The 27557-nt window shown below is 44.6% G+C and overlaps 1 protein-coding gene across 1 annotated transcript in view; it reads left to right on the top strand.

The window, feature by feature from the left end:
• The window catches only part of PSD2 (pleckstrin and Sec7 domain containing 2), a 54307-nt gene that overhangs the window by 16027 nt on the left and 10723 nt on the right, over positions 1–27557 (top strand). The window contains exons 4-11 of the mRNA XM_083624452.1: positions 2975–3169; positions 9826–9906; positions 12907–13019; positions 13696–13754; positions 17196–17285; positions 18213–18256; positions 25006–25196; positions 26157–26227. Of these exons, the coding sequence (XP_083480578.1) occupies positions 2975–3169; positions 9826–9906; positions 12907–13019; positions 13696–13754; positions 17196–17285; positions 18213–18256; positions 25006–25196; positions 26157–26227 (844 nt within the window). The remainder of the gene's footprint in view (positions 1–2974; positions 3170–9825; positions 9907–12906; positions 13020–13695; positions 13755–17195; positions 17286–18212; positions 18257–25005; positions 25197–26156; positions 26228–27557) is intronic.

Here is a 27557-nt window from a genome sequence, read left to right on the forward strand (position 1 = left end):
ATGCTCTCTGCCTTCAGGAATTCTGCTAGATGTGATATCAAATGTCTTAATTTGCACCTGATGTGCAAGTTTTTAGGGAGTTAATGATTATCTAGTTTACTGTGGGCACCGATAGTTGCCAAGATCACTACAAGCAGGGAGGACAATCGTCATTATTTTCTCCACTGCGAGATGAGCGCCGCACCCCATAATCGCCTTTGACTGGACTTAACCGTCCGGGGTCCTTTCCCTTTTTACCTTACAATGCTTAGGAAAGCCCCTTTTCTGAAGCTGCTTGTTTGCATTGGGAGGAAATCCCTCATCAGCCCCAGTCCACTTTGGCCATGGGCTTCCTTTACACCCCACAGAGGGCCTGCCTTCTTTCTGCTGTCCAGAAGCAAGGAAGTCCCCACGGCAGGGAAGCCACTGTTGCTTTCTCTCCTCATCGCCAGCCAATATAGTCAGTCTCCCACCAACCAACCCCCCCATTAGCACAATATCATTCCCTAGGTAATGTCGGGCTTGCTTTTATTAAGCCCTACTCCTTGATGCACTATGTACAAAAGAATTTCTAAAAAAAATTTCTTGGTGACATAGGGACACCACTTCAGAATCAGGGACTATGCCATGCTATGGCCGATATATGTTTGGTCACGTAGCTCCTTGGTCAGTTCTATATAGAGGTGAGAAAGCTTGATGGGTGTGAAGTATATTGCAGATCTGGTGGGGTGGGAAGAGCAGGTCATGTCATGTTCCGTACAATTCATAGTATAAAGTTGAAGAAATTACAACTGCAGCAGTGCTGAGAGGGCAGGTGGCTTGCAGTGGCAGAAATCAGATTTTTACAATAAATATTTAAAAAAATAAATATTTATAAAAAAATAAATATTTATATAAAAAAAAAGAAATCAGATTTTTACACCCTGCGCTTCCATGATTTGATATTTGGGGTATCTGTAGCATTTGGGGGTCTTCGTATGATTCTGTTCAGGCACATCATTGGTTTTGAAGCCAGAGGAGTTACATATTGTGTGGGATTTGGCCCATACAATGGGTGCCTAAAACCAACAGATGATGGCTATGATTCTAGTATTAAATGATAGTAGCTACTGAATGGCAGCAAAAGTGTTAACTGTAAACATTTGTAACAACAGTTTGATTCCACTGAATAAAATAAAATAATTAAAATATGGAATATAAAATAAATTATATAAAATAGATAAAATATGGAATATTACAATTTCTATATAAGCTTATGAATGTAATCAAAATTACACAAGGAAAGAGAATTCTGGATACATCTTAAAAGGAAAGCTGTAGTTTTATTGCTACTGCAATAAGAGATATTTTTAAAATATAAGTTGTTATGGGATTTCATGTTTTCATGTTAACTGCATTTTCTATTTTAAATGTTAATTAAAAATGTTAGTTTTCAGTAAACGACCATAAAAAGGCTACATCTTTATCTTACAGTAAAGTTAGATCGGAGTTCTTTAGGATAGGTACATTTTTTTCTTTTTTCATTTGCAAAATGCCATATATTCTAAAGGTGCTACAAGGCCAGTGCACAGTCCCAAGACAGAAACCAGGTTAAATCCCAGATGTATGGAATAAATAAGATGTACGGAAAGGAGGACATATCTAAAAATGTGTCAAGATCAGAGCACAGGTTTCTAATCATAACAGCCTAAAAGGGCCTTAAACATTCGGCTCTAAAGGCTGCTTCTGAACATTGTCACACTAGAATCTGTGCTCAGGTAGACAAATGCAACATGTTGAGACAGTTGTGTTTCTGCTCTGCATGGAAGCGACAGCTCAGCCCATTGCTGCTCATCTCTTTCCATGTATTTTAAGCGATCATTTATAAAAAATATACTTGAGTGTTCCATACTCATAGTGCGTATGTTTTGTACCTGAAGGCAACCTGTTATGAGGCCAAAGTAGTATGAATCCTAACATATGTTAACTCTCGACAGCTGTCTTCATAATAAAACTATCCTATCAACTCATTAATCTGGAAGTCTTAATTGATGGTCAGGGGGCCGGAGGCAGCCCATTCGCCTTCTCAATCCGGCCCACGGACGGTCCAGGAATCAGCGTGTTTTTACATGAGTAGAATGTGTCCTTTTATTTAAAATGCATCTCTGGGTTATTTGTGGGGCGTAGGAAGTCGTTCATCCCCCCCAAAAAAATATAGTCTGGCCCACCACATGGTCTGAGGGATGGTGGACTGGCCCACAGCTGAAAAAGGTTGCTGACCCATGTTTTAAGATAAGGCAGAAAAATCCTGTTTTGATGATCCGAACATATAATATGTAAGAAATGTAAGAAAAAATACATTTAAACCAGTGTCTGCCAATGTGGTATCCGCTTGTGGGAATACTACTCTCATATCTATTTGAACAACTTATCAATGTAAATTTGGGGCAAAAATATAGTACTTTGTAAAAACAACATGGTTTAATTGGTAGGTGTAATGGTTCTAGGGGTTGCTCGTGCGTAAGTTGCCACCACTCCTGGCTAGGTTACCTGGGTGAACCCTTTCTGTCTGGACAGCCCTTCACTTCGTGGCTGTCACAGTCGCCTGCAGAATCTGTCAGTGGGCGTTTCTTGAACTTCTTCCAGCAAAGAAGTTCTTTGACGCCAAGTCTCCTCCTACTCTCCCTGCGCGGAAGTCTTCTGTGCAGGGAGGGTGTGGGCAGCGGAGCACCCGTGCTCTCCCCGCTGGTCTCCGGTGAAGAGTCCTGGAGCCTCCTCTCCGATTCCCGCATCTGCCCCCCTTCTCCACTGGTGTTACGCTGATTTCCTTCCCCAGCAGATGGGCTGCCTCTCTCCCTACTGGGACCCTCTCCGGCATCCCTCTGGAGCCTTCCCTCCGCCTCTAGCTCCGATGGCAGTTCCCTGACAGTAGGGGTATTGTTGTGCCTGATAGCTTCACTACCCTGTTAAGCTTTTGCTTATTTAGCTGTGTGTTGTTGTTGTTTTGTCCTTGCAGTGATGCCAGCATAAAAGATGCCCTTTCTGACTCAGACTCTGATATGGGCAGCACAGAACAACTTGACCAGGGAAGCACAGACACCCTTGTCAATGGCTGCAAGGCAGACAACGCAGCTGCCAAGAGACTGGCCAAACGCCTGTATCACCTTGAAGGTTTCAAGCACTGTGACGTCGCCCGCCAGCTGGGAAAGAAGTAAGTGCCATCATCAAAGAACCAGGATAAGTGCAGAGCCAAAGGGGGAGGGGGGTTTTCTTTTCATGAAAGGGGTGCCCCCCTTTACTGTAATTTGCCACAGAGTATGAAAACGCTTGCAAAGGTCTGGAAGTGAGAAGGAAGAGAGAACATGTCCCTGCTTTTGTAGCAAATGGAGCAACTCAGTTCCCTTACTCTGATCCAGTTGCACATAAAATGTGGATGGAGATGCTCACTGAAGGAAATGCAACATGGGTGAAAAAGATCCCCATTTGATTGATCTGAATGTGCATCCTTATCCACTTTGTCCCAACTAGTCATGCCTACTAAATAGCCAATGCAGTGTGACCAGAGTGGGAGAGAGACAGTATACTCAGAGCAGACCCACTGAAATTAATGGGCTTAACCGAGTCATGTTAAGAGAGCCAGTGTGGTGGGAGTTAGAGTACTGGTTAGAGTACTGGACGAGGATCTTGAATCTGCACTCAACCATGAAGTGCAGTAGGTGACCTTGGGCCAGTCACCACCTCCTATCCTAACCTACCTCGCAGGGCGGTTGTGAGGGTGCAATGGGGAGAAGAAGAAGCATGTAAACCACCTTGAGATCCTTGGAAGATGAAGGTAGTATATACATGCAATAAATTAACTAAATAAATAAATGTTCATTAGTTTCAATGGATCTACTCTGTCGAAAAACATAGCCACCTCTAGTTGCAATGTAACATTCCCATGCTCTCTATGTGGTTTCTGAGTGGCTTTAGAAAAACTTTAAATAAAAAAAAAAATCACCCAAGCAGCAGCAGATTGGAGAAACACTGGTTGAGAAAAGTATGGAGAAACTTTGTTGAAGTTATAACATAAAAGGTTTCCCGCTAACATTTCTCCACCACCATTATTATCTAGACAATCTCCACAGTGGAAAAAAAGTTTAAGTTTCCCCAAATTCAGTTCCTCCATGGAAAGCTTCACCCCTTTGCATGGGGTTTAATTGTGTCAGGGCTCACTCAAGGCTTTATCTTGGAATCTTTTCCATTTGAGGTCTTAGCCCGGGGACACATGCATAGGCACCTTTTCCCTGAGCACCTATAGAGTCAACTTCCACCAACAGTAAACTGCTGTCAGAGATTTGAGACAGAGTGTGTCTTTCAGGGCTTTGGGAGTGACTTCAAGGCTTGCTTCAAATCAGCACTGCGCCCTCCCTCTCTCCCTCCCTCTCTCTAATATTTTATTATGTGGGGAAACTGAGCCCATGTTCCTTGTTGTACTTCTGCTCTTAAGGCTTACTGTATGGCAAATCTCAAAATGGTCAATAATTCTTGTTCCCATCCCACAATATTAGCATTCACATTTAAATATATTTTGCACTCAAATCTATGTCTTGAAACTAAATGGGGCAGTTTCCCATCAGAACACTTATTTCTGAGAGAAGGGGCACCTACTAATTTAAAGTCCCAAACAGCATGAAAATAGCTTTATTACAATGTCTCCCGAAGGGCACATTGACCTCATTTGCTGAAAAAAGAGGAACCTGATTTTTCTAGGTGACAACTTTTCCTGACATTGTGTTCCTGCTTTCCATTTTTGTTTCTAATTTAAAGTTTAAAGAGAGAAAGGAGAGAAATGATGGGGAAGAGGGCTGGGGAAGCATTCCCCAGAAACAAGCTAAGGATTGATGCTTAAAAAGGAATAGGCATATGCTAGAGATTTCAAATCTTCTAGGGTCAAGTCTTTAAATATAAACTCCACCTTTCTATACAGCCCTTCATCTGAGGATCACAGAGTGGTTTACCATATAAAAATGCAAAAATACACAACAGAGCAACAGGCAAACCCAATAACCCCGGCAGTTTAACAGATTGTTTAATATATTGTGTGTCTTGGGCCCAGACTTGGCAGCCCATACAGCTGGAGCAGAAGCAGTCTTCCCCGATGAGCAACCTGACTGCTGATTCCTACACCCGCTGAAGTTTCTGAACCAGCTTCAGAGGCAGTCCCACATACAATGTGTTGCAGTAATTTAATCTAGAGAGGCTACCAGAGCATAGACAACAGAAGTTAGGCTGTCCCTGTCCAGATAGGGGTGCAGCAAGGCCACCAGCTGAGGCTGATGGAAGGCAATCAGTGCCACGGAGACCACCTCAAGCAACAGCAAAGGATCCTGAAGGACCCCCAAGCTGCATTCCCACTCCTTCAGGTCTAGGCAACTGCCCACTGATAGTGCCATAGTCTTATTTGGATTCAGCTTCAATTTGCTGGCTCTCTTCCAGTCCATTACCAAAGCAAGGCAACAGTCTAGCTCATCCACTGCCTCACCTGCAGATGTAAAGGAGAAGTATTATCACCAAGCCCAATACCCTGCAATGCAGGAATCTCATCTAAAGCATCCATGATAGATGGCCATCCAACCTCTGCTTAAAAACCTCCCAGGAAGGAGAGCCCACAACCTCCCAAGGGAGACTATTCCACTGTCAAACAGCTCTTGCTGTCAGAAAGCTCTTCCTGATGTTTCGACAGAATCTCCTTTCTTGTAACTTGGAGCTGTTAGTTCGGCTTGCTCCTTTTTGATGTGATAGACCTTGATATATTAGAAGATGGCTATCTTATATCCTCTTGGTCTCCACTTCTCCAGGCTAAACATACCCAATTCCCTCAACCGTTCCTCATAAGGCTTAGTTTCCAGACCCTTTATTATCTTGGTCACCCTCCTCTTGCCAATGTTCCAACTTGCCAATATCCATCTTAAATTGTGGGGCCCGAACTGGACACATTACTCCCGGTGTGGTATGACCAAGGCAGGATAAAGGTAAAGGGACCCCTGACTGTTAGGTCCAGTCGTGGCCGACTCTGGGGTTGCAGCGCTCATCTCGCTTTACTGGCTGAGGGAGCCGGCGTACAGCTTCCAGGTGATGTGGCCAGCATGGCTAAGCCGCTTTTGGCGAACCAGAGCAGTGCACGGAAACGCCGTTTACCTTCCTGCCGGAGCGGTACCTATTTATCTACTTGCACTTTGAGGTGCTTTTGAACTGCTAGGTGGGCAGGATCAGGGACTGAGCAACGGGAGCTCACCCCGTTGCGGGGATTCAAACTGCCAACCTTCTGATCGGCAAGCCCTAGGCTCTGTGGTTTAGACCACAGCGCCACCTTACGGCAGGATAGAGCAGTACTATACTTCTGTTGATGCAGCCTAGAACAGCATTATCTTTTTTGCAGTTGCACTAAAAAAAAATCAATTAAATTTTCCTCAGGGGTGTCCCCACCCATTGGGCCACCTGTGGTGAAACAGGAAGGTTCTGCCTCCTCACCCCAGCCTCGCTTACTGGGGTCACACAGATCTCAACAGAAGAAGCTGCAGCCACACAACCCCAGTAGACCCCAGAGCCAGTGTGGTGTAGTGGTTAAGAGCGGTGGACTCGTAATCTGGGGAACCGGGTTCGCGTCTCCGCTCCTCCACATTCAGCTGCTGGGTGACCTTGGGCTAGTCACACTTCTCTGAAGTCTCTCTGCCCCACTCACCTCACAGAGTGTTTGTTGTGGGGGAAGAAGGGAAAGGAGAATGTTAGCCGCTTTGAGACCCCTTTGGGTAGTGATAAAGCGGGATTTCAAATCCAAACTCTTCTTCTTCCCAGTGGCAGCAGGGGCAGGTGGGGCACTCGTGGGGGCACTGCCCTGTAGGATTCTGCCACCCAAGGTGGCTGTTTCAGCCTGCCTCAGGGGTTGGCCGGTCCTGATTTCCCTGCAGACATCGGTTCCCATCATGACTTTCTCTGCTTTTCATAGTTGCTCTCTGGAAAGGGAAATACAGCAACTGAGCTACGAAATTGCTCACGAGATGACCAAAAGATGCCAAATGACTAGATCAAGGAGAAAAGGATATCGCCTTGCTGTAGCGGAGACATCTCTGCTGTGCTTGTGCTTTCTGAGCCTAATTTCTTTCTGCTTTTACTGCTTGTCTTTAAACACTGCACAATATAACTGGTAAATGAGATGGCTTGATCCAGGGTTGGCTAATTCTGGCCCAAGAGCCTTCATCTGAGGGTCACAGAAGAGCTGTGTGTCATCAGAATATTGCTGACGATATACTCCAAAACTCTGGCTGACCTCACTCAGCAGTTTGATGTAGAGAGAGAACCAGTGGGGTGCTTATGTCTGGAAACAAACTCTTTAGGAAGGACAGGCAAGGTTGTCACTCGAACATCTAGGAGGTTGAGAATTCCAAAAAGGGCAGACTGTTCCACAGAAAAATGTATTGTGACTGGAGATACCAGCCCCACCCTGCCTAGGAATGTACTCTTGTCCTCCTGACCGTAATCCCCATGGTGGTCTTGAGAGAGCTGGCCTGGATAACCCATTATGCTATATGAATAAATATCCTAGGAGAATTATTGTTCCAGCATTTATGCTGTTTCAGAAAGGCAATATGAAAATTTAATAACTCAAAGGAATGGAAATTTTTTTTCTTTGGGAAGGTATGTGTCAGAGCTACCCTAGGTCCCAGCTCACAAAGGACCAACGCTGCTTCGTTGTTAAGTACAAAAGTCTTTATTGAAGTTCAGTTTCACTTCCAGAGCCGCAGCGCGCAGCTCTACGTCTCAACTGTTAGACCGCTGATGCTCCGTCTGAGTCTCCTCCCCCTTGACACCAATTTAAGATTCTAGCCTTGCTCCACCTTTTCCGCTGCTCTTTCCTCCTCTGGGTCCGCCTGCCCGCCGGGGTCTCGCCCTTTCTAGCCTCTTCTGACGCTGATTCCCCTGAGCCTTCTCCCTCCCTCCGGCGGGCTTTAGGAGCTGGTTCCCCATCCGGGTCTCCTGCTGTCCCGCGCGCCTGCACATTTGAACTTGGCGCGCGCGCCCAGCCAGCAGCTTTCCTCCTGACCGTTTCACTGCTGCTGTCACTGCTTCCCCCTTCGGGGGGGCTAGCTGCAACTGACCTCCCTTCCGTTCCCCCACTCTCCGATGGAGGCGTGGTCAGCCCTGACTCCCTCTCTGGAGGAGACGCTGGCCCTGACACATGTGACTCTTCCCCCCCCACTACGCTCTGGTGGGGAAACTGGTCCTGATCCTCCACTGCTGCTTTGGGGTTCCCCTCTGGCTCCTTGTTTCTGGTGCGTCCCCCCTGGGACCCCCCTTGCCCTGACCATCGGCGCCCCCTTCTGGGAATCTTCTGATTCGCTGGAGAAGCTCATGGAATCTCTCGGGCCACTGTCATACTCCCCTACGCTGCCCTCGGATTCTTCCCCTTCGCTCTCCATTTCCTCTCTCCCCTGTGCTCCTGCTCCTGATTCCCTGACAGTATGTTTTTTAAAAGACTTTTAGTTACTTTTATTCTTAGTCCTTTTAGAATGCTAGAGCTGCGGCAGGAGTTAACAAACGTGATTTCAAGTATACATAAGATGTGAATTGGAGTTTCATGTAAAACACACTCCCATCAATCACCATGTTTTCTTTTTGTTCTTCTCGTTTGCTTGGCACAGCCTGGGGAACAGTGGTCAAGATGCTTTGATTATTCACAGGCATTTAGCATGGCAACAAATGACTCACTTTTACTCTCATCTCTATCACTTACTGGTAAATCCCACATTCACTAGCAATGCTGGGAAGTTGTGGAAATTAATGTGCTTTTGTTACATGTATTGCTTCTCCATATGAATTGTATATATACTAATAAATGCATTTGTTAAAAGACAACAGTGATGGGACACCTTAAAAACTAAAACGTAAGCTTTCATAAGCTGTCATAGACAACAGTCTACCAGGTAGACAGAAAGACAACAGTCTGTCAGGTGCCATAAGACTCTGTTCTTTCTGCTGCAAGACCTACCCATCTGAAAATTCATTTATTGCAACAAATCAATGCTGGTAGATATGTGCAAAGAGCAATCTGGATGTGGCGAATTTCAACCTGCACCAGTGAGTGGCACCAGAAATGAGAACAAAATCTGGTAATTTACCCAGGCAAGCTTGTTGTGAGAGTTACCATTATTTTCTGAAATTTCCCACTGCATTCCTGAAAATGCTAAAAATGATTGGTAAATGCCAACATTTATCAAATATCCAACATATGTACCTGTTAAGAGCCCACCTCTTCTCTCTTTTAGTGAAACATTCCAAAAATAAATGCAAAAAGCGTAAGCTGAATGAGGAAGCCTTCAAAGGCTAACAACACAAATCTTGGAGTGCAGCCTGTCATTGCAACAAAATATTCCATATCCTTGCTTTCCACATCAGCTCCGGTTCTTTGGTCTGTATAAAGCCTTTGTTGCTAGCAGTTCTCCTGGCTAGCTCCCAAGTCCTGACAGTTCGTTTAATAACTGGTCGCTGAGAATTCTAGTGTCTGCTTCATTAATGCAATAATGAAGCAAACATTAAAAGGGGGAAGGACGTCCAAGTCACACAATGAGTCAAAAATACATACATTTACATAGTGAACTTGGAGCATGGATATTTTTCAGTCCAGTGGGATGGCTTGGCTCTGCAGTTGAAAACCATTGGGACTGGAAAGAGCTCATATTTGGCTGGATCAATTTCACTACAGATGGAGGATGTGCTGGGACAAGTATCTAATGTAGGAACACAAACCCATGTTCAGTGGATTGTGGAATTAGATTCTCTGGTGAAGAGTATGCAGAAGTACACTGACTGTGGCCTCTTTAATTACAGTAATGAATTTAGCAAACTGGTAGCAGAAGAATATCTCCGTTTCTTTGACTTCACTGGACTGACCTTGGATAAAGCACTCAGGTGAGCTGCAAGGGCAGGGATCTCAAATGCGTGAGTTAGAGGTAAGGCCCCACACTATCCATTTCTGTTACCATCATTTAATTTCAGACATCTCAGAAGTCTAACAAAAAACAAGCACTTTCAACTTGATTGCATGTCTCTTATGTCTGAATTCCTCTTTATTTACAAATACTGCCTTTAAATAGGTTAGTTTTATCAGCCGCATTTTGGGTCATCAGATAAAGGGCAGGCGACTGGGTGGTGGGCCGAGTGTAGGAATAACACAGTTTCATATTGTGATGCTTTCCCCTTCCCATCTGCAGGCAGGGTGCTTTGAGTTTTGTATGAAGGCTGGGAAGTCGGAAAGGGCTGTTGGATCAACAGAAGTCCCAGCGCTGGCTCATATGTTGCCTCAATGAAATAACGATCAAAGCTGAAGATTAGCATTGCCTTTTTTGTTACCTTTCTGTTCCCTTTGAAGATCTTTAGGGCTTTATGAAACATTATGAGCAAATATGTGTGATGATAGCCTGATAGCTCTTTCAAAAGAGAAAAGTCACTTAAGAGTGATTTCTCACGGAGGTTCCAAATGTATGTTTGCCAGTAGAGGGTAGTTCCAGCAGGAGAAGAGGGGTAGGAATACATTTCTCCATTGGAAAAAGCCTTTCACAAAGCAGCCCGCCCCCCATAAAAAGACATCTGGTTTCAGTATACATGATTCTCCACAACATTCAGTCAGATTCCATTTCAGACTTCTAGTCCTTTCATTTAGGACACCCAGCCTGTTTAGCCAGAGTACATTTCTTCTCAGTCTCTATTCCCATCTGTTTCTCTCTGCTGTGCTTCTCCCTTCCTCCTCCTGCCGGGTGCTGGGATTGGTCCAAATGGTTACTTTCTGTATATTTGGATGTCATCTAATACAAGCATACATTTCCCCACTGAAATAGCAGGTCAGACGTTTCTATATCTGGGAGAGCATTTCCCTGCTTAGCTTCTAAATATTTTCAAAATTGCTGTGTTGAACTGCCAGATGAGACTGCCTGGAAGCTTCAGCTACACTCAGTGCAACCCCACACCATCTGATGAATTAAAGCTACTGGGAGCACATCACGCCTGTACTATGATGTCTGCATTGGCTCCTTGTTCTCTTCCAGATACAATTCCAGAAGGTGGCTTTAAACTACATGGCTCTGAAGAGCTTAGCTTCCATGTACTTTGGAGACATCTCCACTCGCAGATCCCTTTGCAACATCTGAGATTAGGAGCTTGTTTTTACAGTTTGCGCAACAGATGAAGACAGCAAGAACATGAAGAGAGACTTTCTCTCGCTAGAGAGTCACACTTGGGAGTATAAACCCAAGTATCTTCCAGATGTGTTGTACGACTTTTTGGGTCAGAGGAGCATACGAAGCTGCCTTTTTCCAGGTTGTTTGCCCATTTAGACCGTTATCACCCTGAGACCTGGGCGTATAGGGTGGTGTACAAATTTGATAAATAATAATAAAAATAGTAAAACTCTGAGTGCTTGTCCACACTTCTGCTTGTTCAGCACCTCCCCCACCCTCACCCAGAGAAACCCACTCTTTCCAGCTGAATTGAGGCAAATGTCAATCAAGTTTTCCACAGATGGACGTTTGTTACAATTCAGCGGTAAAAGAGGGTTTTCCTGGGGAAAGCAGTGGGGCAAACAGAAGACCGCTTGGACAGAAAGCACAGGACAAGTGGAAAACCTCTTGGACCCGTGCTTTCTAGGGATGGGATAAGCAAGGTGTGGGCGAGCACTGACTGGCAGCCATAGTTCTCCAAATCCTCAGCCGATGGTCTTTCCCATTATGTGCAATCAGATCCTTTAAACTGTAGGTGCAGATTGAACTGGGCCTTTGGCACACAAAGCGTGTGCTATGACCCCTCCCTGGGTCTCAGGCTGGCAAAGACAGAAGGAATTTTAATTATATTTTTATAACATTTTCCCCCTGTTCTGCTGGAAACTTCCTGCCTTTGGTGTCCACCTCAACTCCTCAGGGTTGCACAGGCTATAAAACTAATTATTTAAGGTTACGAAGGCACACAAAATGGGAAGCGGTGAGAAGAGCTGTGCTAGTTGTTATAAGTGGCATTCCAGGTTTAATCTGACAAGTATCCATGGCACTCGCATAACCAGAGCCCACAGTCCTTCTGGATTGCAATAGAAATGTTCAGGCAGAGGCAGAGATGGACAGATGGGTCTGGGTCTGGTTCTTCTCAATTTCACATTTGCTCATTCATAAATTTATTCTATTTCTGGATTAATCTGCATTTTAAAAATAAAATCTGCATAACATTTTGTACTTAAATAATATTTTATTTATCAACATACACATTTCTAAATTTATTTTATCTGAATATATGCATTTGTAGTGCATTCTGTAATGCATTCTTTAAAGCAATGAACTGTATCAAAATATGAAGTTTTCCCCCTTTCACATGTTAGTCCGGGAGTTGTGAATCAAGTCAGATAGATTCATTCATTCATTCATTCACCTAACAAGATTTATATACTGTTTGATTGTAATAAAACCACCAGGTGGTTTACAAAAAGAATACAACTTTTAAGGCATCAATGAAGGACCACTAAAAACATTCAAAAGATAATTCAAATCACTGGAAAGCTAAAACAAGATCAACACATGTGAACTTTCTCTATGTCTGGGTAGTCAGACGCAGTCCCTAGGTAGGGGCAGATCCGCTGTCGCACTGTGCCCCAAATCCCCATTGTGCAGAGCTGCTCCCAGAGGTCACCACGGTTAATGACGCCAAAAGCCTCAGTCCTGTGCCTTTTTTCATCCCAAACCAGGTATGGTGTTGGCATGCTCAGCTACGTGGAGATTTAACATTTATAATGAATAGTATAAGAATAAATAGTAAACTGTGACTTTAGAAGTCCCAGAGCCACATCCATTTTAGGTATCTCACGGCCTATGATCAGCAACTTTTGGTCTCCTTTCGATTTATTTGCTAACTTTCTTACCTTTCCATGTCTAGAACATTCCTAAAAGCCTTCCCCTTGATGGGAGAGACACAGGAACGGGAACGTGTCCTCATCCATTTCTCACACCGATATTGCCAATGCAATCCAGAAGAGAGCACATCAGAAGGTAACACCACCTTATGGTTCAGAACTGGGCCTTTTTGCCCCACATAGCACCTTGCCATAACTAGCTTTTTGAGAGGCTTGCCAGTGAAATCTCCCTTAAAAGTTAACAGAAAACATGCAGAGTTTGGCAGAATGAGCAGAAGGGTTCCCAGAAACAGAATAACTTGGCTCCCCGCACTTTGAAATAATGCAGTGCATTAAATGCACATTACTATCTAAAGAGGAGTCGCCCCTCCATCTATAAGAGCCTAAAATTATCTAACTGCACCACAGGAGAATATTAATACTGGACTGGCCTATTTAGGATCTTTGTACATATTCCTGAAAGCAGCACTTTGAACCCTTGAAATGAGCTTTATAATGGTAAGTTTTGCTTTTTAAGCAAACTGAAAGGAAAGACTAGACGGTTTCCTGGAATAAGGCCACCTGCTTAATAACTGCGTTTAGTTCAAATAGCTAAATAGTTATTAGGATGAAAAGTAAGTGGGCGTGAGGCTGTTGCGGAAGTAGAACAATATCTTAATTTGGAGCCAAATGAAGCTGACCTTCTCAAATTTTGTTCTTGGCTTTTTGAATGTTCCCCTGCCTTGTGAGGGCAAGGACCACAATATGCTGAATATACCTAGTTGTTAGTGCAATTTAGAAACAGGCTGAATTACCGTACTTGCATCTTCCAGATGGAATCCACACACTCACTTGTGCCCTGATGCTGCTCAACACAGATCTGCACGGCCATGTAAGTATTTTCAGAAGAAGACATACATTGTGCTCTTGCTCTCCAGGTAGATTTGTTGCTATCTGGAAAATGCCTTTGAAATGACAATGGCAGGGAAGGGCATTCAATTCCATGCTCTATATGCAGCAAAAATGCTGCCTAAGCAACATACCCCTCAACTGTCCCACATCCCAGAATTACAGAAGCCGTCCCTGCTTCTGACTGGATCCTGGGATGTCCCGCTTTGGCTCCCACAAGAGCGCGGACCCAAAAGACAATCATCCCGATTTTCCTCTGTGATATGTTGGAGAGCATGTAGCAATGGAAGCCTCTTCCTTCAAGTCTCATCCATCTGGGATTGTGTAGGGCAAACTAAGATAAGCAAGTATATTTTCAGAATAAATTGAGATATATGATGAAGACTCCTATTAGATTCCTTCAAAAATGTCACTTTCCTGTCAGGTCTAGTCTGGATTAACCTTCAATTGTTCACCTGTTACTCAGTCCATGACTGATCTCAGACGCTGCTCCAAGACTGCCTAGGATCCGTGTAAAAGAGAGATACAAGTAATTCGATCGCAAGCCTATTGGAGGCATCACCAACCGGAGACCTCATACAGCACTATCATGATGTTAAATAGCAAGAGAGGCAACTTGCTACATTCACATCCAACCCTTCCTTCCAAAGGAGCCAGGATAGACCCTTGTTGCATTCCACGTGCCAGTATTGGTGTGTGGGTGTCACGAGGCCCATGGGCTGCCCAGGGAATATAAGTGCTGAAAGAAAATGCTGACATGACTGGAAGAATTAGTTCTTTCTTAAAATTCAAATGAGTGAAGTGGCTAATAATATACTAGGCAAAGGCACATACCCAAGAAGTATTTATGTTTGTGACTTGCTTAATTAGATAAATGTGCACCCAGCTGCTTTCTTCTGATTGCTGCATTGCTGATTGCTTAGAAAATAACACTGCAACTTACATTGATTCGGACAGTAGCGCTCATTCTTTTAGACTGAAGTGCTCTAGCTCCATGGTACACCACAAGCTTTGTTTGTCCAATCCCTAACAACTACTGAGAAAGACACTTGTCTGCAGCTGTGGAAAGGAGCTGCCAGTCAGCATAGTGAGGTACGCCAGTTAAGCATGTTTAAAGTTATAAAGGTAAAGGTAAAGGTAAAGGACCCCTGACAGTTAAGTCCAGTCGCAGATGACTCTGGGGTTGCGGCGCTCATCTCGCTTTACAGGCCGTGGGAGCTGGCGTTTGTCCGCAGACAGTTTTTCTGTGTCATGTGTGCAACACTTCTGGTGCAACGGAAACCCAAAACCAGAGCAGCGCATGGAAACGCCGTTTACCTTCCCACCGGAGCGGTACCTATTTATCTACTTGCACTTTGACATGCTTTCAAACTGCTAGGTTGGCAGGAGCAGGGACTGAGCAACGGGAGCTCATCCCGTCACGGGGATTCGAACCACCAAACTTCTGATCAGCAAGCCCAAGAGGCTCAGTGGTTTAGACCACAGTGCCACCTGCGTCCCCTTATTTAAAGTTAAGCACATTTAAAGGGAACATTTACACTGTTGTTTGACAAGATGAACAGGTTAACCCAAACCCAGTTGCATGCTTGTCTCTGTTTTCTGTCTCTAAGGCCCACTTTTTACAAGCAGCAGAGGCCTTTTGACACATCTTTCCATGAATACACTAACTGCATGGAGGAGAGTGAGGGGGCATTGTACCAAAGGAATGTATGAGAAGGACCTGGATGGCACGGGGAACTGGTTTCTCCACTGTTCCACTTCAGAAGTGAGCAAGGGGCTCAAGTAACAACACGCTTCCCCATGCAACAATTTACCTGCAAATAGAAATGTCATAGAGAGCTGCTTCTTGGAACTTTCTTCCCTCTGACATGCCTGTTTCCTGTGTGCAGATGTTATTTTCTGTCTGTGGAGGAACATTCAGTCATGTAAATCTGCAACTCCAGTCAGAACTAAAATGGTTTAGTAGCCAAAGAGGTTTACCTGCTGCTTGTGAGAACCAGGCCTAAGTTACCACTGAGAAAGGAGGAGGAGAATTGGGCAGGAAATTAAATTTCAAAGTCCCAAATTCTTCTGTAGGTGAAATGGTCTGGTAAATACAGCAAGTTCAGCGAGGATAAGTATTTGGAAGGCATCTCAGAGCTGGAAACCCTCAGTGGCTGTGGTGACATTAATCTCTTCTTTCCTCTCTCCTCCTTTCTCTTTCTCTTCTGCTCCGGGATCCTCTTATTATTGCTCTTTAACCCTTTCTCAGGTGGTAAGTGCAGTCGTTACAATTTGCACTACATTTCTGTACATTTTGGGCACATGGAATTGTAAAATATATGTGTTAATAATGAAAGCAACACCTACCAAAGTGGTGCACTTTTTAAAAAGGAAATGTGTGTAATGTGTATGTCTTCCCAACTTTGTTAAGAAATAAATTGACTTCCTCTCATGATTGTTCGGAGAAACAATCCACAAGTGCTAGTTTGCACACAAACCTAAGTCAGTCTTTCCTTTTCCCCCTTCCAGCTTGGAAAGGCAGGAGCCGGGTGGGCACAATGGGAGCAGCATGCACCAACATGCCCTCTCTTCCACAGCGGACCATAGTTTGGCCTACTGTGATGTGCAAACTGGGTCTCCAAGTCTCATGATTGTTCCCATGCCACTCTCAGCAACATCCACTTCTTTGAATCCATTGATTAGGAAGTATTGCATTTTAATAGGCTAATTTTTCATAACGATGCCCCTGCCCTAGCAAGAGGTGTGATATTAGTATTGTAGATAAATCGCACAACCTTGCTCAACCAAAAAGCTATGGGACCAGGGACCGTGCCATTGTGTCAGATGTGGCAAGGAGAGGAGAATCTGGCTTTGACAATTATTCCACTCTGAGCAGCATAATTCAGAACTGATAGGTTGAACCTACGCAAGGCACCCTTTTACTCAATATATATATATATATATATATATATATATATATATATATATTCTGTTTTTCTTATCAGGTGCCCCACAATGCAACTCCAGTGTCACACATTAACACACACATTTCAAACAGGTTTCCTGGAAAGAAAAAGCCAGTGAGATGACAATGGGGAAACAATTCCCCAGTTTCTCCCCCCCTCCCGCAAAAAAACGGGGGGGGGGGGGGAAGCCCTGCAGCAAGACTGGCGACCATAGCCCAGCCTGGGTGTCCGCAGCAGAGTGCCTTATTCATTTCATTTCACATTCATAGGCAAACACTGATAACCTGGTTCAGTCAAAGCCTGGCAGTTTATGCAAGGAAAACATTCCATTTTCTTTCTTTGGCACTGCTCTACTTTGGGCTACAAAGAAAGAGGACATTTGACATATGTTTACTTCATTTATCTCCATATGTATATATATATATTGCCTGTAGCATTAAAAACTTATGGGGGAAATAAATTCTTCTGCATTGCAGAATATTGGGAAAAAGATGTCCTGCCAACAGTTTACAGCAAATCTGGACAGGCTGAATGATGGGAAGGATTTTGCAAAGGATCTGTTGAAGGTAATCCTATATCTAGTAAATGAAAGTGGGGGAGAAATGGGGTGTATTGTTACTGCAGGAAATTCCAAGTGTCTGTGGCTGACGTTCCATTATGCTAAGGTGCTGAACATGCATGCAATAAGAATGAATTTTTTGGGGGGGGACCCTAGCCTCTGCTCCACTATCTATGCTGTGATTATTTTCACTTTCATTCTTAGAGATGCTCTTCTATATGTCATGATCAGAAAATAAATACATGTGGTTCCACCTCCTTGAGGCTGCCCCACTTCAGATTGCAGTTATGGGATGGCACAATCGAATGTCAAAATTCTCTGCCTTTGGAAAGCTAACATGAAAGGGGGAAAGATTAAAGCCCAGGCTTCTGCGTCTGATGCACTAATCGTCTTCAAAGATGAAGTGTTGCCTATGTGAGAGAATTTGAACAGGCAGTTCCCTGGCCCTTCCAGATATTGCTGCACTCCAAATCCCATCATCCCTGACCACTAGCCATGCTGGCTGAGGCAGACAGGGCGGCAGGTAGCCCCAAAGCAGATGTAGCCCTAGGGCTGTGAAAGGTTCCCTAGTTCTGTGATGGGTCCTGTTTGCAAGAGTCTGGCTGGCCAGTGCAGGAAGAGGATTCTGAACTAGCTGGGCCTTTGGTCTAATCCAGCAGCACTCTCCTTATGCTATTACTTACAAGTTTTGCAAATGCCTCCAGGTGTGACCAAGCGAAGAAGAAACAACAACTATTCCTTTATTGTTCAAATAATTTAATTAAAAATTAAGATGGACAAGCTCATTTCCTATGATCAGTCAGGGATAGAATATAGCTATGACGACATTTCACCATTATAGGCAGATTTAATAGTGGTTGATATGGGCACCATCCACAGATGGGAATCATTTTATGAGAACCAACTAAGAGTTGACTTTGTGTTCTTGTTGCAGGCACTGTATAACTCAATAAAAAATGAAAAGCTAGAATGGGCTATGTAAGTATGTTTTTAAGTGTTTTATAATATGCCTTTGTAAAAAGGATTAATGTATCTTAGAATTTGTCCAAGACAGAAAACAGCTTCAGTAATCTTGAATGGTACCAGGTAGACAGTAGAAGAGGTTGTCAGAGGCACTGCCATCTACAGGGAATGTATACTAGAGCAAAGAGCTCATCTTTGGAGCAGCTTCCTTTTCTCTCTGCTGAATGGGAAGGGCAGGGGGGTTCAAAGAAGCAGGCAACTTTGGCAGGGGAGCTGAATCAGTGGGTTGAATCCAGTTTGCCTACAGCACGACACCCTTGACTAAGGTTACCAGATTTTTTTCAAAGGGAAACTTTCTTTTTAAAGAGAAAAAAAAAGTTACAGTCATACCTCAGATTAAAGATGCTTCAGGTTGAGCGTTTTCGGGTTGCGTTCTGCGGCGACCCAGAAGTAACGGAACGGGTTACTTCCGGGTTTTGCCACTTGCGCATGCGCAGATGGTTAAAATGACATCACGCGCATGTGCAGAAGCGGCAAATTGCGACCCGCAGACACGGGTTGCCTTCTGCTCAGGATGCGAATGGGGCTCTGGAACAGATCCCATTCGCATCCAGAGGTATCACTGTATTTTTAAAAAAGTTATTTGTTAAAAAAATTAAGAAGTAATATCTTTTCTCTGTCACACGGCCTTAATCTGGGCCCCAGCCTGCTCTCTTGGAGTGCTAGCCGCCATGGAGTAGGCTTGGATTGGACCTGGGCTCGGCCACGTGTCCTTGCCCTCCCGGTGCTCTCCTACCTCTCCTCTTCAGTGGTGGTGGCAGCGGCGCAGCAAAGTCGGGGCTCCCCTCTTTTTTCTCCTTCCTCCTTCTCTCTCTCCCTTCTCCTCTCCTCCTTCTCCCTGCATCAGCTCTGGGGTTTTCCTGGCCCCGGAGCACTGCCTGGCAGTTGACAGGGTGGCCGGGTGCTCTTGTGCCTGGCACAATTTGGGTCGTGGGGGGGGGAGTCAGTGGTTCCCCCCGTTGGCGTGCTGGGTGTCCCTGTTCCCCCTCGACAGTGGCAGCAGCAGTGGCAGCCTCAGCAGCCCAGAGCCAGCCTGGTAGCGCAGTTGGCTCTGGCTGGCTTCAGGAGCTGCTTGCTGCCGTGGCGCCCACCATTTTGCCTCACCGGAAGTCCCCATATGATGTGTCTTGTGTCATTGAACCAATCACGCAACATTCATTCCCTACTAATAAATCTACAATACTTAAAATATAAATCCGGGGACATTAAATGAAATCCAGGGACATTCCAGGGATGGATTTTGTCCGGGGTCAGATTTGTTAATCTGGGGGCTGTCCCCGGGAAATGGGGACGTCTGGTAACCATGCCCTTGACTATTTGTGACACGAGGAGCTTCAGGGCAAAGAGGAAGTTGGCTAAATTGGAGTCCCTTCTGTGAGTGGAAGGAGCCTTTCCATTTGCAGAACTGACACCCTGGATCCAGCCCCTTGTATTTTGGGCCACAGAAATCCACCCCACACGTTGGCTGTTAGCACAATGCAGATGCAAGGAGCTGTACTTTTTTTTAATTCACTCACATACAATATCATTTTAACCTGCTCTGATCTGCTATTATATTTAGTTGCTTATTGCTTCATTTGTTGACATTTTTAATGATTTCGTGTCCCATTGGTCTTTCTGCAGTGGGTTCCTGCTTGCTCTACACCAGCTGTTTTGGGTTCTGCATCCTCTTTACATCTCCCCACTAAAATCAGTTCACACTGTATTGTGCAGAAATTAAAGGGAGCATCTGAAGAAGCAGCTCATCTTATTTCTGAAACATTGCAGTGGAAGCCTGCCTATCACTTGCACAAGGGTAGCCAATGTGACGCCCTTCAGAGGTTGTGGACTACATCTCCCATGATCCCTGATCATTGACCATGCTGACTGGGGCTGATGGAGATTGAAGTCCAAAATATTTGAAGGGCACCATGTTAGCACCCCTGCACTAGCAGAACTGAGTTGTTGTTTTTCGGGGGGGAGGGGGGTTGCTAGCAATTTCCTCCCTGCACTCCTATTGACCTTTTCAGCTATGTTTTCAATGACAGTATCTCCAAGGACCATCCAAAGTGTCCTGCAGAGAGTCTACACTATGGGTACCACCATTTTCGATCACATGTAACTCTGTACTGAATGAAGAGTCACAGGCCCACAAGCACTTAAAATGGTGGCTTCCATCGTGTGAGCATTCTAGGGAACAACGTGAATCTCCCTCCGGTTGTCCTTCTGCTATGGCAGCTGCTCTTGATGCAGTGCTGCAAAGGCAAGCAGTGTTTTTTTCCTGTATGCAAACTGCTGATCCCTCTAGGACAGCATCCTTTATAAGCACTCTTCTGGAGGTCATTGCTGAGGACAAAAGTCAAATGGAGTATTTGGGAAACGTTTGCGCAAAACTAATAGAAAAACTTGTTTTGAGTGATCTGAGTACAATTTACTTAATCATTCTCCCTCAACCAAAATGAGTATTTCAAAACAAAAATAAAATTCCTGACTATTCAGTTCACATTCTCTGTTTGATTAGATTTAAATGCAAGGGTGAATTAATAGAGTCAGGCATGTAGAATGTATTTTTAAAACCTTAAAAGCCCATTTAAGAGCTGGATTTCCCCCTCCTGTCCAGCAATGCAATATACAGGATTGCGCCTTCCCTGCCTCAGATTCATTTCTCTGCTGTGAGATGATTTGCTTCACAGGCTGGCTATAGCTGCCCCCCCCATGGCACTATCACCACTTGAACCCCATTCTGTAGATGTACTGAAAAAATCAGGCAAATGTTTAGGAGAGAAGTCTTGCTGCAGGAATTTCAGCTTTGCATGCTGGGAACAAAAAGCAGGAGATGGGGGTTATTGTTTATGTTTGAGATGGGGTGGGGGGCAGAGAAAGGGGAGCAAATAATGAACAACATGTTGAAGAAATGCAGGCTGTTGGAACAATCTTGCTTGGTCACTATCCCACCCCCCACCCCCGCCACCTCATTTTAAAGGACTGCTTGAGTACAGTTGCGGAGAAGGATACTGTAAAGTGTTTTTTATTTCCTTCTGAAAGTGCCAAATATCGTGAAGATATGGCACTCACATTGTTTTGGAGGGGGAAGCACTGCATATCATATTTAGTTAGATGACAGTCATTATCTAATCGGCTGGTTGTAACAGCCACTCAAACGGCAGCAGGGACATTTGCCATAGGAAGAAAATGGGTCAATCAGCAATCTGACTAGAAAAAAAGTCATCTATATATAGCCTTAGTATTACATCACAGGGATTTGTGTGCGGCTTTTACATAATGATCTTTTAAGGCAAAATCAAGTTCTAGTCGTTTTAATAGCATCGAAAGGGCAGGCCTGCACAATTTAGGACTAGGGTTGCCAACGCTTAAAATGAAACCATTCTGACAGATTTGTGGGGCCAGCAGTTGAGGGAATTTAGCACAACAACCTGAATTCACCAACTGTAATAAAAGAAACAGCAGCTGGCAGGGTGCATGGCTTTGCACCTTGGTTTTTATGAGGCTGTCCCAAATTTCCAAACAAACTGGGCCACACCCCAACCCAATGGCCAGCATCCTTATTTCTGACCCATTAAATGAACAGCCATCCACCAGCCAGGTATGGCAGCCCACCAGGAGTTTAATAAACACATTATTGCCTGCGACTGTAAATGGGGTATATGATCATTCCCCTTGCCAGCCTAATGGATGGCTTGGTAGGTCACAACAATTTGTACAGGTTGCCTCTAAAAAAAGCTTAAATTTGCTTGTTGCCTGGTTTTCTGAGGAAATACATGCCCAGCTAATGACATTTTTCAGGAAGGTTTTGCAGATGTGTAGTTTCAAGTATTCAGAGCACTTGAGAAAGGTGTTGTATTTTTTTGGTGGGATCGTCAAAATATAGTCTTCTTTTGCTAAAGTCAGTTTTACTTCAGAGAGAGAGTGGCACTATACATCTCACTGAAACATTAATTTAAAAGATCCACTGGAGGGAGCTAGCTGTCTATCTCCATTTGGCTGCGTGTAAAACACTAGCATTTGGGGGAAGTGTTATATAAGTGAGTTCAAAGAAAGTGCATCTGAGCATCTGGTTAAATAAATAAATGCATGCAGGAAGGAAGGAGGAGGAGAAACACCATTCAAAAATACCCAAGGCAGGTGACGAACTCATTAGCCTTGAAAGACAGGTATATGATTTCCAGAACTGACACCCTTTGGTGTAAACTGATGATAAAATAGGACACTATCTAGGACATTTCAACATCTAAGCAGAGAGATTTCCCAGCAGATGGTAGCGCTACCTTCATGCTCTGGTTATCTCTCTGCTGTCAGATATGTTTTTCTGCCAGATAGTACACAATATGTGCATTAGCCATAAGCTATACTTCTGTTGCAGCGCTTTCTCTTGAGGAGGCTGCTGCTGTTCGTCTCAGCAGCTAAGGAGCACAGACATGGAAGAGGCCAGGAAACCCTCCTCCACACAACCTTACTGTTCCTGAATCTTCGTAGAAGTATAGTGTGAATGCACTTCCCACTTCTCCAAGTGATAAAAAGTTGCAGAGAGGAATTGAGTCAGACTGAGCACTACATTTTTAAATAGAGATGTGCAAGCCCCCTCCAATTTACCTTGAAAATTACCTAATTGGAATTTTCCAAAATCTTTCCTGTCTGCTTTATAATCCTTGTTAGATTTCTGTTTTGTTTTTAGTTTTGCTCATCTTTTTAATTGAAACCCAAGTGAAACCCATGTTTGTCTAAAGAGAACCTGCATCTGCAGATCAAAGACACAGTCTAAATATTTAGTAATCTTTCGATGGCTAAATATTTTCACTATTATTATTATTATTATTATTATTATTATTATTATTATTATTATTATTATTATTACAATTTGGTCTCCCTAGTGATTCCTGTCACATCAGCTCAACAAGAAAGGTGAAATTTGATAGAAACCGCAGTTTCACTGAGAGATAGCTACTCTGAATACAACCCTCTGGTCATGTCCACACTGACATAGTGAAGGCTTACGAAGGGCTGCTTTCTGAGGTTGTGCCCAGAAAAGCAAAGCCATTGTTGGGGAGCAAAACCCCATCACCATGGGACAGATTCTTGCCTCAAGGGACCCATGGAGATGGTTGGCTTTTGTCCCCTAGCAGTACTTTTTCTGGAGGGATGCGGATGGCACTGTGGGTTAAACCACAGAGCCTAGGGCTTGCCGATCAGAAGGTCGGCGGTTCGAATCCCTGCGACGGGGTGAGCTCCCGTTGCTCAGTCCCTGCTCCTGCCAACCTAGCAGTTCAAAAGCACATCAAAGTGCAAATAGATAAATAGGTACCGCTCCAGCGGGAAGGTAAACGCCGTTTCCGTTTGCTGCTCTGGTTCACCAGAAGCAGCTTAGTCATGCTGGCCACATGACCCAGAAGCTGTCTGCGGACAAACGCCGGCTCCCTCGGCCAGTAAAGCGAGATGAGCGCCGCAACCCCAGAGTCAGTCACAACTGGACCTAATGGTCAGGGGTCTCTTTACCTTTACTAATACTTTTTCTGGGTGTAGTTTTGGATTGCAGCTGATGTGCAAACAGATGGAGAACATTTGTCCTGTCTCCTAAGAGTCAGGAGTCATTTCCCAAGTTGTTGTTGTTGTTGTTAATTTCCTGCCCATCTTAGGGTGCCCCAGCCACTCTGGGCAGCTTCCAACAAATTACAACAACAACAACAACAACAACAACAACAACAACAACAACTTATTTATACCCCACCCATCTGGCTGGGTTTCCCCAGCCACTCTCGGTGGCTCGCAACAGAATATTAAAAATACCGTATTGGCCCGAATATAAGACGCACCCACAAATAAGCCACACCTTCAAAATTCAAGGCTTATTTGCGGGTGCGGCCCCCTCCTGGCACTACCGCCCTGAACAGGGTGCAGGGGCGGGGGTGGCTGGCGCTCGGTTCTGAGCACACTGTGCGCCCGCCTCCCAACACTACTGCCTCCCAGCACTCCTGGCACTACCACCCCAAGCTGGCACCTGGGGATGACTGGGAGCGGCAGTCAGGCTGTGTGCCATTGCCCCGCACTCCTGGGCTGTTTTGCTGACGGCCTTCCCCCCTTCCCCCTTCCTTACGGCGGCTTGGGGGAGGGTTGGAGATGCGGTTGGGACGGGCGCCGTTGTCCCGCGCCCCCAACAGCCCTCGTGGGCAGCTGTTTCAGCAGCAATACTGTAAGGTTGCAAATATAAGCCGCACTTTAACTTTTCCCAATTGGAATTTGGGGGGAAAGTGTGGCTTATATCCAGGCCAATATTGTACGATAAAAACATCAAACATTAAAAACTTCTCTAAACAGGGAACAACAGTAACACACCACGCTTCCCTCTCCACGGCTGCCTTCAGATGCCTTCTAAATGTCAGATAGTTGTTATTATTCCTTGACTTCTGATAGGAGGGTGTTCCACAGGGTCCTCTGCCTGGTTCCCTGTAACCTCACTTTTCACAATGAGGGAACTGCCAGAAGGCCATCAAATCTGGACCTCTGTGTCCGGGCTGAATGATGGGGGTAGAGACACTCCTTTAGACATAAGTGATGACTTCAGAGCAACAGCCATTAATGCCAATAGAGGCTTCTCTCCCCCTCCTTCCAAACACACACTGCTTCCTGCCCACCCACCCACCCATTTTCAAAGGGACCCCCCCATCTCAGTCTTAGTTTGCTTAACTTCTCTATTTCACTTTATTTCCAAGTGATGAAGATGAGCTCAGAAAGTCTTTGTCAGAACTGGTGGATGATAAATTTGGTGCCAGCACAAAGAAAATGGCAAGGATAGTTGATGGCAGCAATCCATTCCTGGATGTCCCCCAGGCCCAGAATGCTGTAACCTACAAGCATGGCATCCTCACTCGGAAAACCCACGCGGACATGGATGGGAAGAGAAGTACGTATTGAAGGGGGTCCAGCGACAAGGGCGAGAGATGCGCAGCAGAGTGGCAGAGATGCTTGTTGAAATGGTTATGCTCAAGGAGAGAGTCTGGCTTTCCACTGATGCACGCATGGGCTACAACAAGGAAGCATGGGTTGTTTTAGCTACTGGTGATAGCATGGGAGTCCCTTCTCCATGGCTTCTCCTTACACCACATTGGTAACTTTGGGATTTGTTTGTATGGTTCCTTGCAATGTAAATGCTGCTCTCTCTGGATGAGACAATGCTTAGGTGGAAGCAATTGCTGGAATTCCTCCCCACCATTCCCACCAGTGTTCCTGGAGTAGCATGAGAAGAAGCCATAGGAAAGTGACTCTCACACCATTGCTGGGTGTGAAATAAACAGGTCCTTATGCGCATAAACAGGCCACAAATGAACTAATGGGAAGAACTTTGCCAAGGCTGATGATGGCAGTTTTCCTTAAAATGCCTCATGTTTCTGCAGCGATTTGTGTGTGTGTTTTTTTAAAAAAAAATCATGATATTTCTTCAGCATTTTAGCATGGATTTTTACTTTAACCAATGTATCTTTATGCAGTTTGACATTTTTGCAAGCAATTTTTCCTAATATAATGCATTTTTATGTTATTTACACTGTGTTTGCTTTTATGCATACTTTTGCCTAATTTTCATTTTCCTAAACACTGGTGGTTGGGAGAACTGCTCCACAAAAGTCAGCTAAGTGTGTTTTGGCTCTCACGTTGTTTCAGAGAGTGCAAATATATTAAATTCAGTTTAAAATGTGAACTAGATTAAATTTCTCTCCCATTTCTATTGATAATCACTTCACTGTATTACCCCCCCACCCCATCATAATTGCAGTCTTTTGTGGATTAGTTCAAAAATTGTATTTCTGTGGATCTGCTGTGATGTCTCATATTAATGCTGTAATCAACAGAATTATATGTTTTTCAGCTCCCAGAGGAAGAAGAGGGTGGAAGAAGTTTTATGCTGTTCTTAAAGGAACCATCTTGTATTTGCAAAAGGTATGTTTAACACTCTGAGAGTTCTGTAAGATCCCACCAAGTTAACTCTCTACAGAGCGAGGATTTTCACTTAAAACAAACACCATAAATAATGAATTCAGCATATATTGGAGTAGACTGAGGGCCCCGTCTAGTCCAGCATCCTGTTTCACAAGATTATGAGCCAGATACTTGTGACAATAAAGGGTGGGTAATCACAGGTGGGCTGTGGCAAAAAACGAAGTGGGCACAGCTTGCTGTGAAGGGCTCCCCCACCTCGGTTCTGCTCATATTCCTGAGCTCTCTGATGCCTTCTGTTCCATTCCAAGAGAAAAAGTCTCCTTGGTGAAGGGGGAGACAGGCCAGGTCGTGGGGAGGCCTCTGAGAAGATGGAGTAGCTTGCCAGGTCTGTCTTCCTTTCCAGAAGAAAGTTAAGCGAGTGACGCTACCAGGCAGCAGCACTGGCAATATCTCTTGCCGTTGGGGATCCTGGGGAATTTGCATGGAGAGCGTCGCTCACTTCTCAAATGGAGGGTGGGGGCAGTAGGCCGTTCCATATTTGATGGAGCCCTATGGCACTTGCTACCTTGACCCTTTTTTCTAAGGTAAGCCTTTTTCCCTTTGTGGGGGGATGAGATAGCAGATGTCATAGGAAAATGGACCCTTCAAAAAGTGTTTCTTTTGAAGTTTTTGTGCACTTAAAATGACGAATTAAAGGACACAGCTGATTTTCAGGGAGGGCACCAGGCTGATCACTCATCTTCAGCAGAGAAGCCATTATTTCTCTTCTTTGCTCTCTACCACTTCCTTTCAGCAACCCGGCGCTTGCTGCTGTTTGCAAGCCTTTTCAGCCCCCTTGAGTGCTGCGAGGTATCTTTTCTGAAGGTTAGGCTGGAACCTTGCAAAATTGGTGCTTCAGCACTGAAGAGGGAAAGCCCACATCCTTCAGAGAACTGAAAGTAATGTAAAGGAAAGCTCACCCAAATGGGGAGAGGCTGTTGTCATTCATGTGTGTCGTGCTTGGTTTAAAAGATTAGACATATGCTTTCAGTCTTAAGTGTCACAATATTTAATTTAAACTCCCGTCACAGAAGAGGAGAGATGACTTTTAAAAGAGATTAAAATAATCATTAGCAAAAAAGTTTTAATTGATTCAGGCATTTTGGGAAAACGACACTACTATTGATGCCTTTGGCACCATACAGTAGGCTCCCATGAGACTTACACAATTATATTCCTCAGTTAGCAAATGCTGGCAAAATGCAACATCCCTGCAACAAAGTACTTCCTGAAGGAAAAATATCTGCCCTCCACACAACACGTCTAATTGCCATGAGTCATGTGATTTGGA

This window comes from Podarcis filfolensis (genome assembly GCF_964270895.1).
Source record: "Podarcis filfolensis genome assembly, chromosome: 7".
In the NCBI taxonomy this organism is placed as follows: domain Eukaryota; kingdom Metazoa; phylum Chordata; class Lepidosauria; order Squamata; family Lacertidae; genus Podarcis; species Podarcis filfolensis.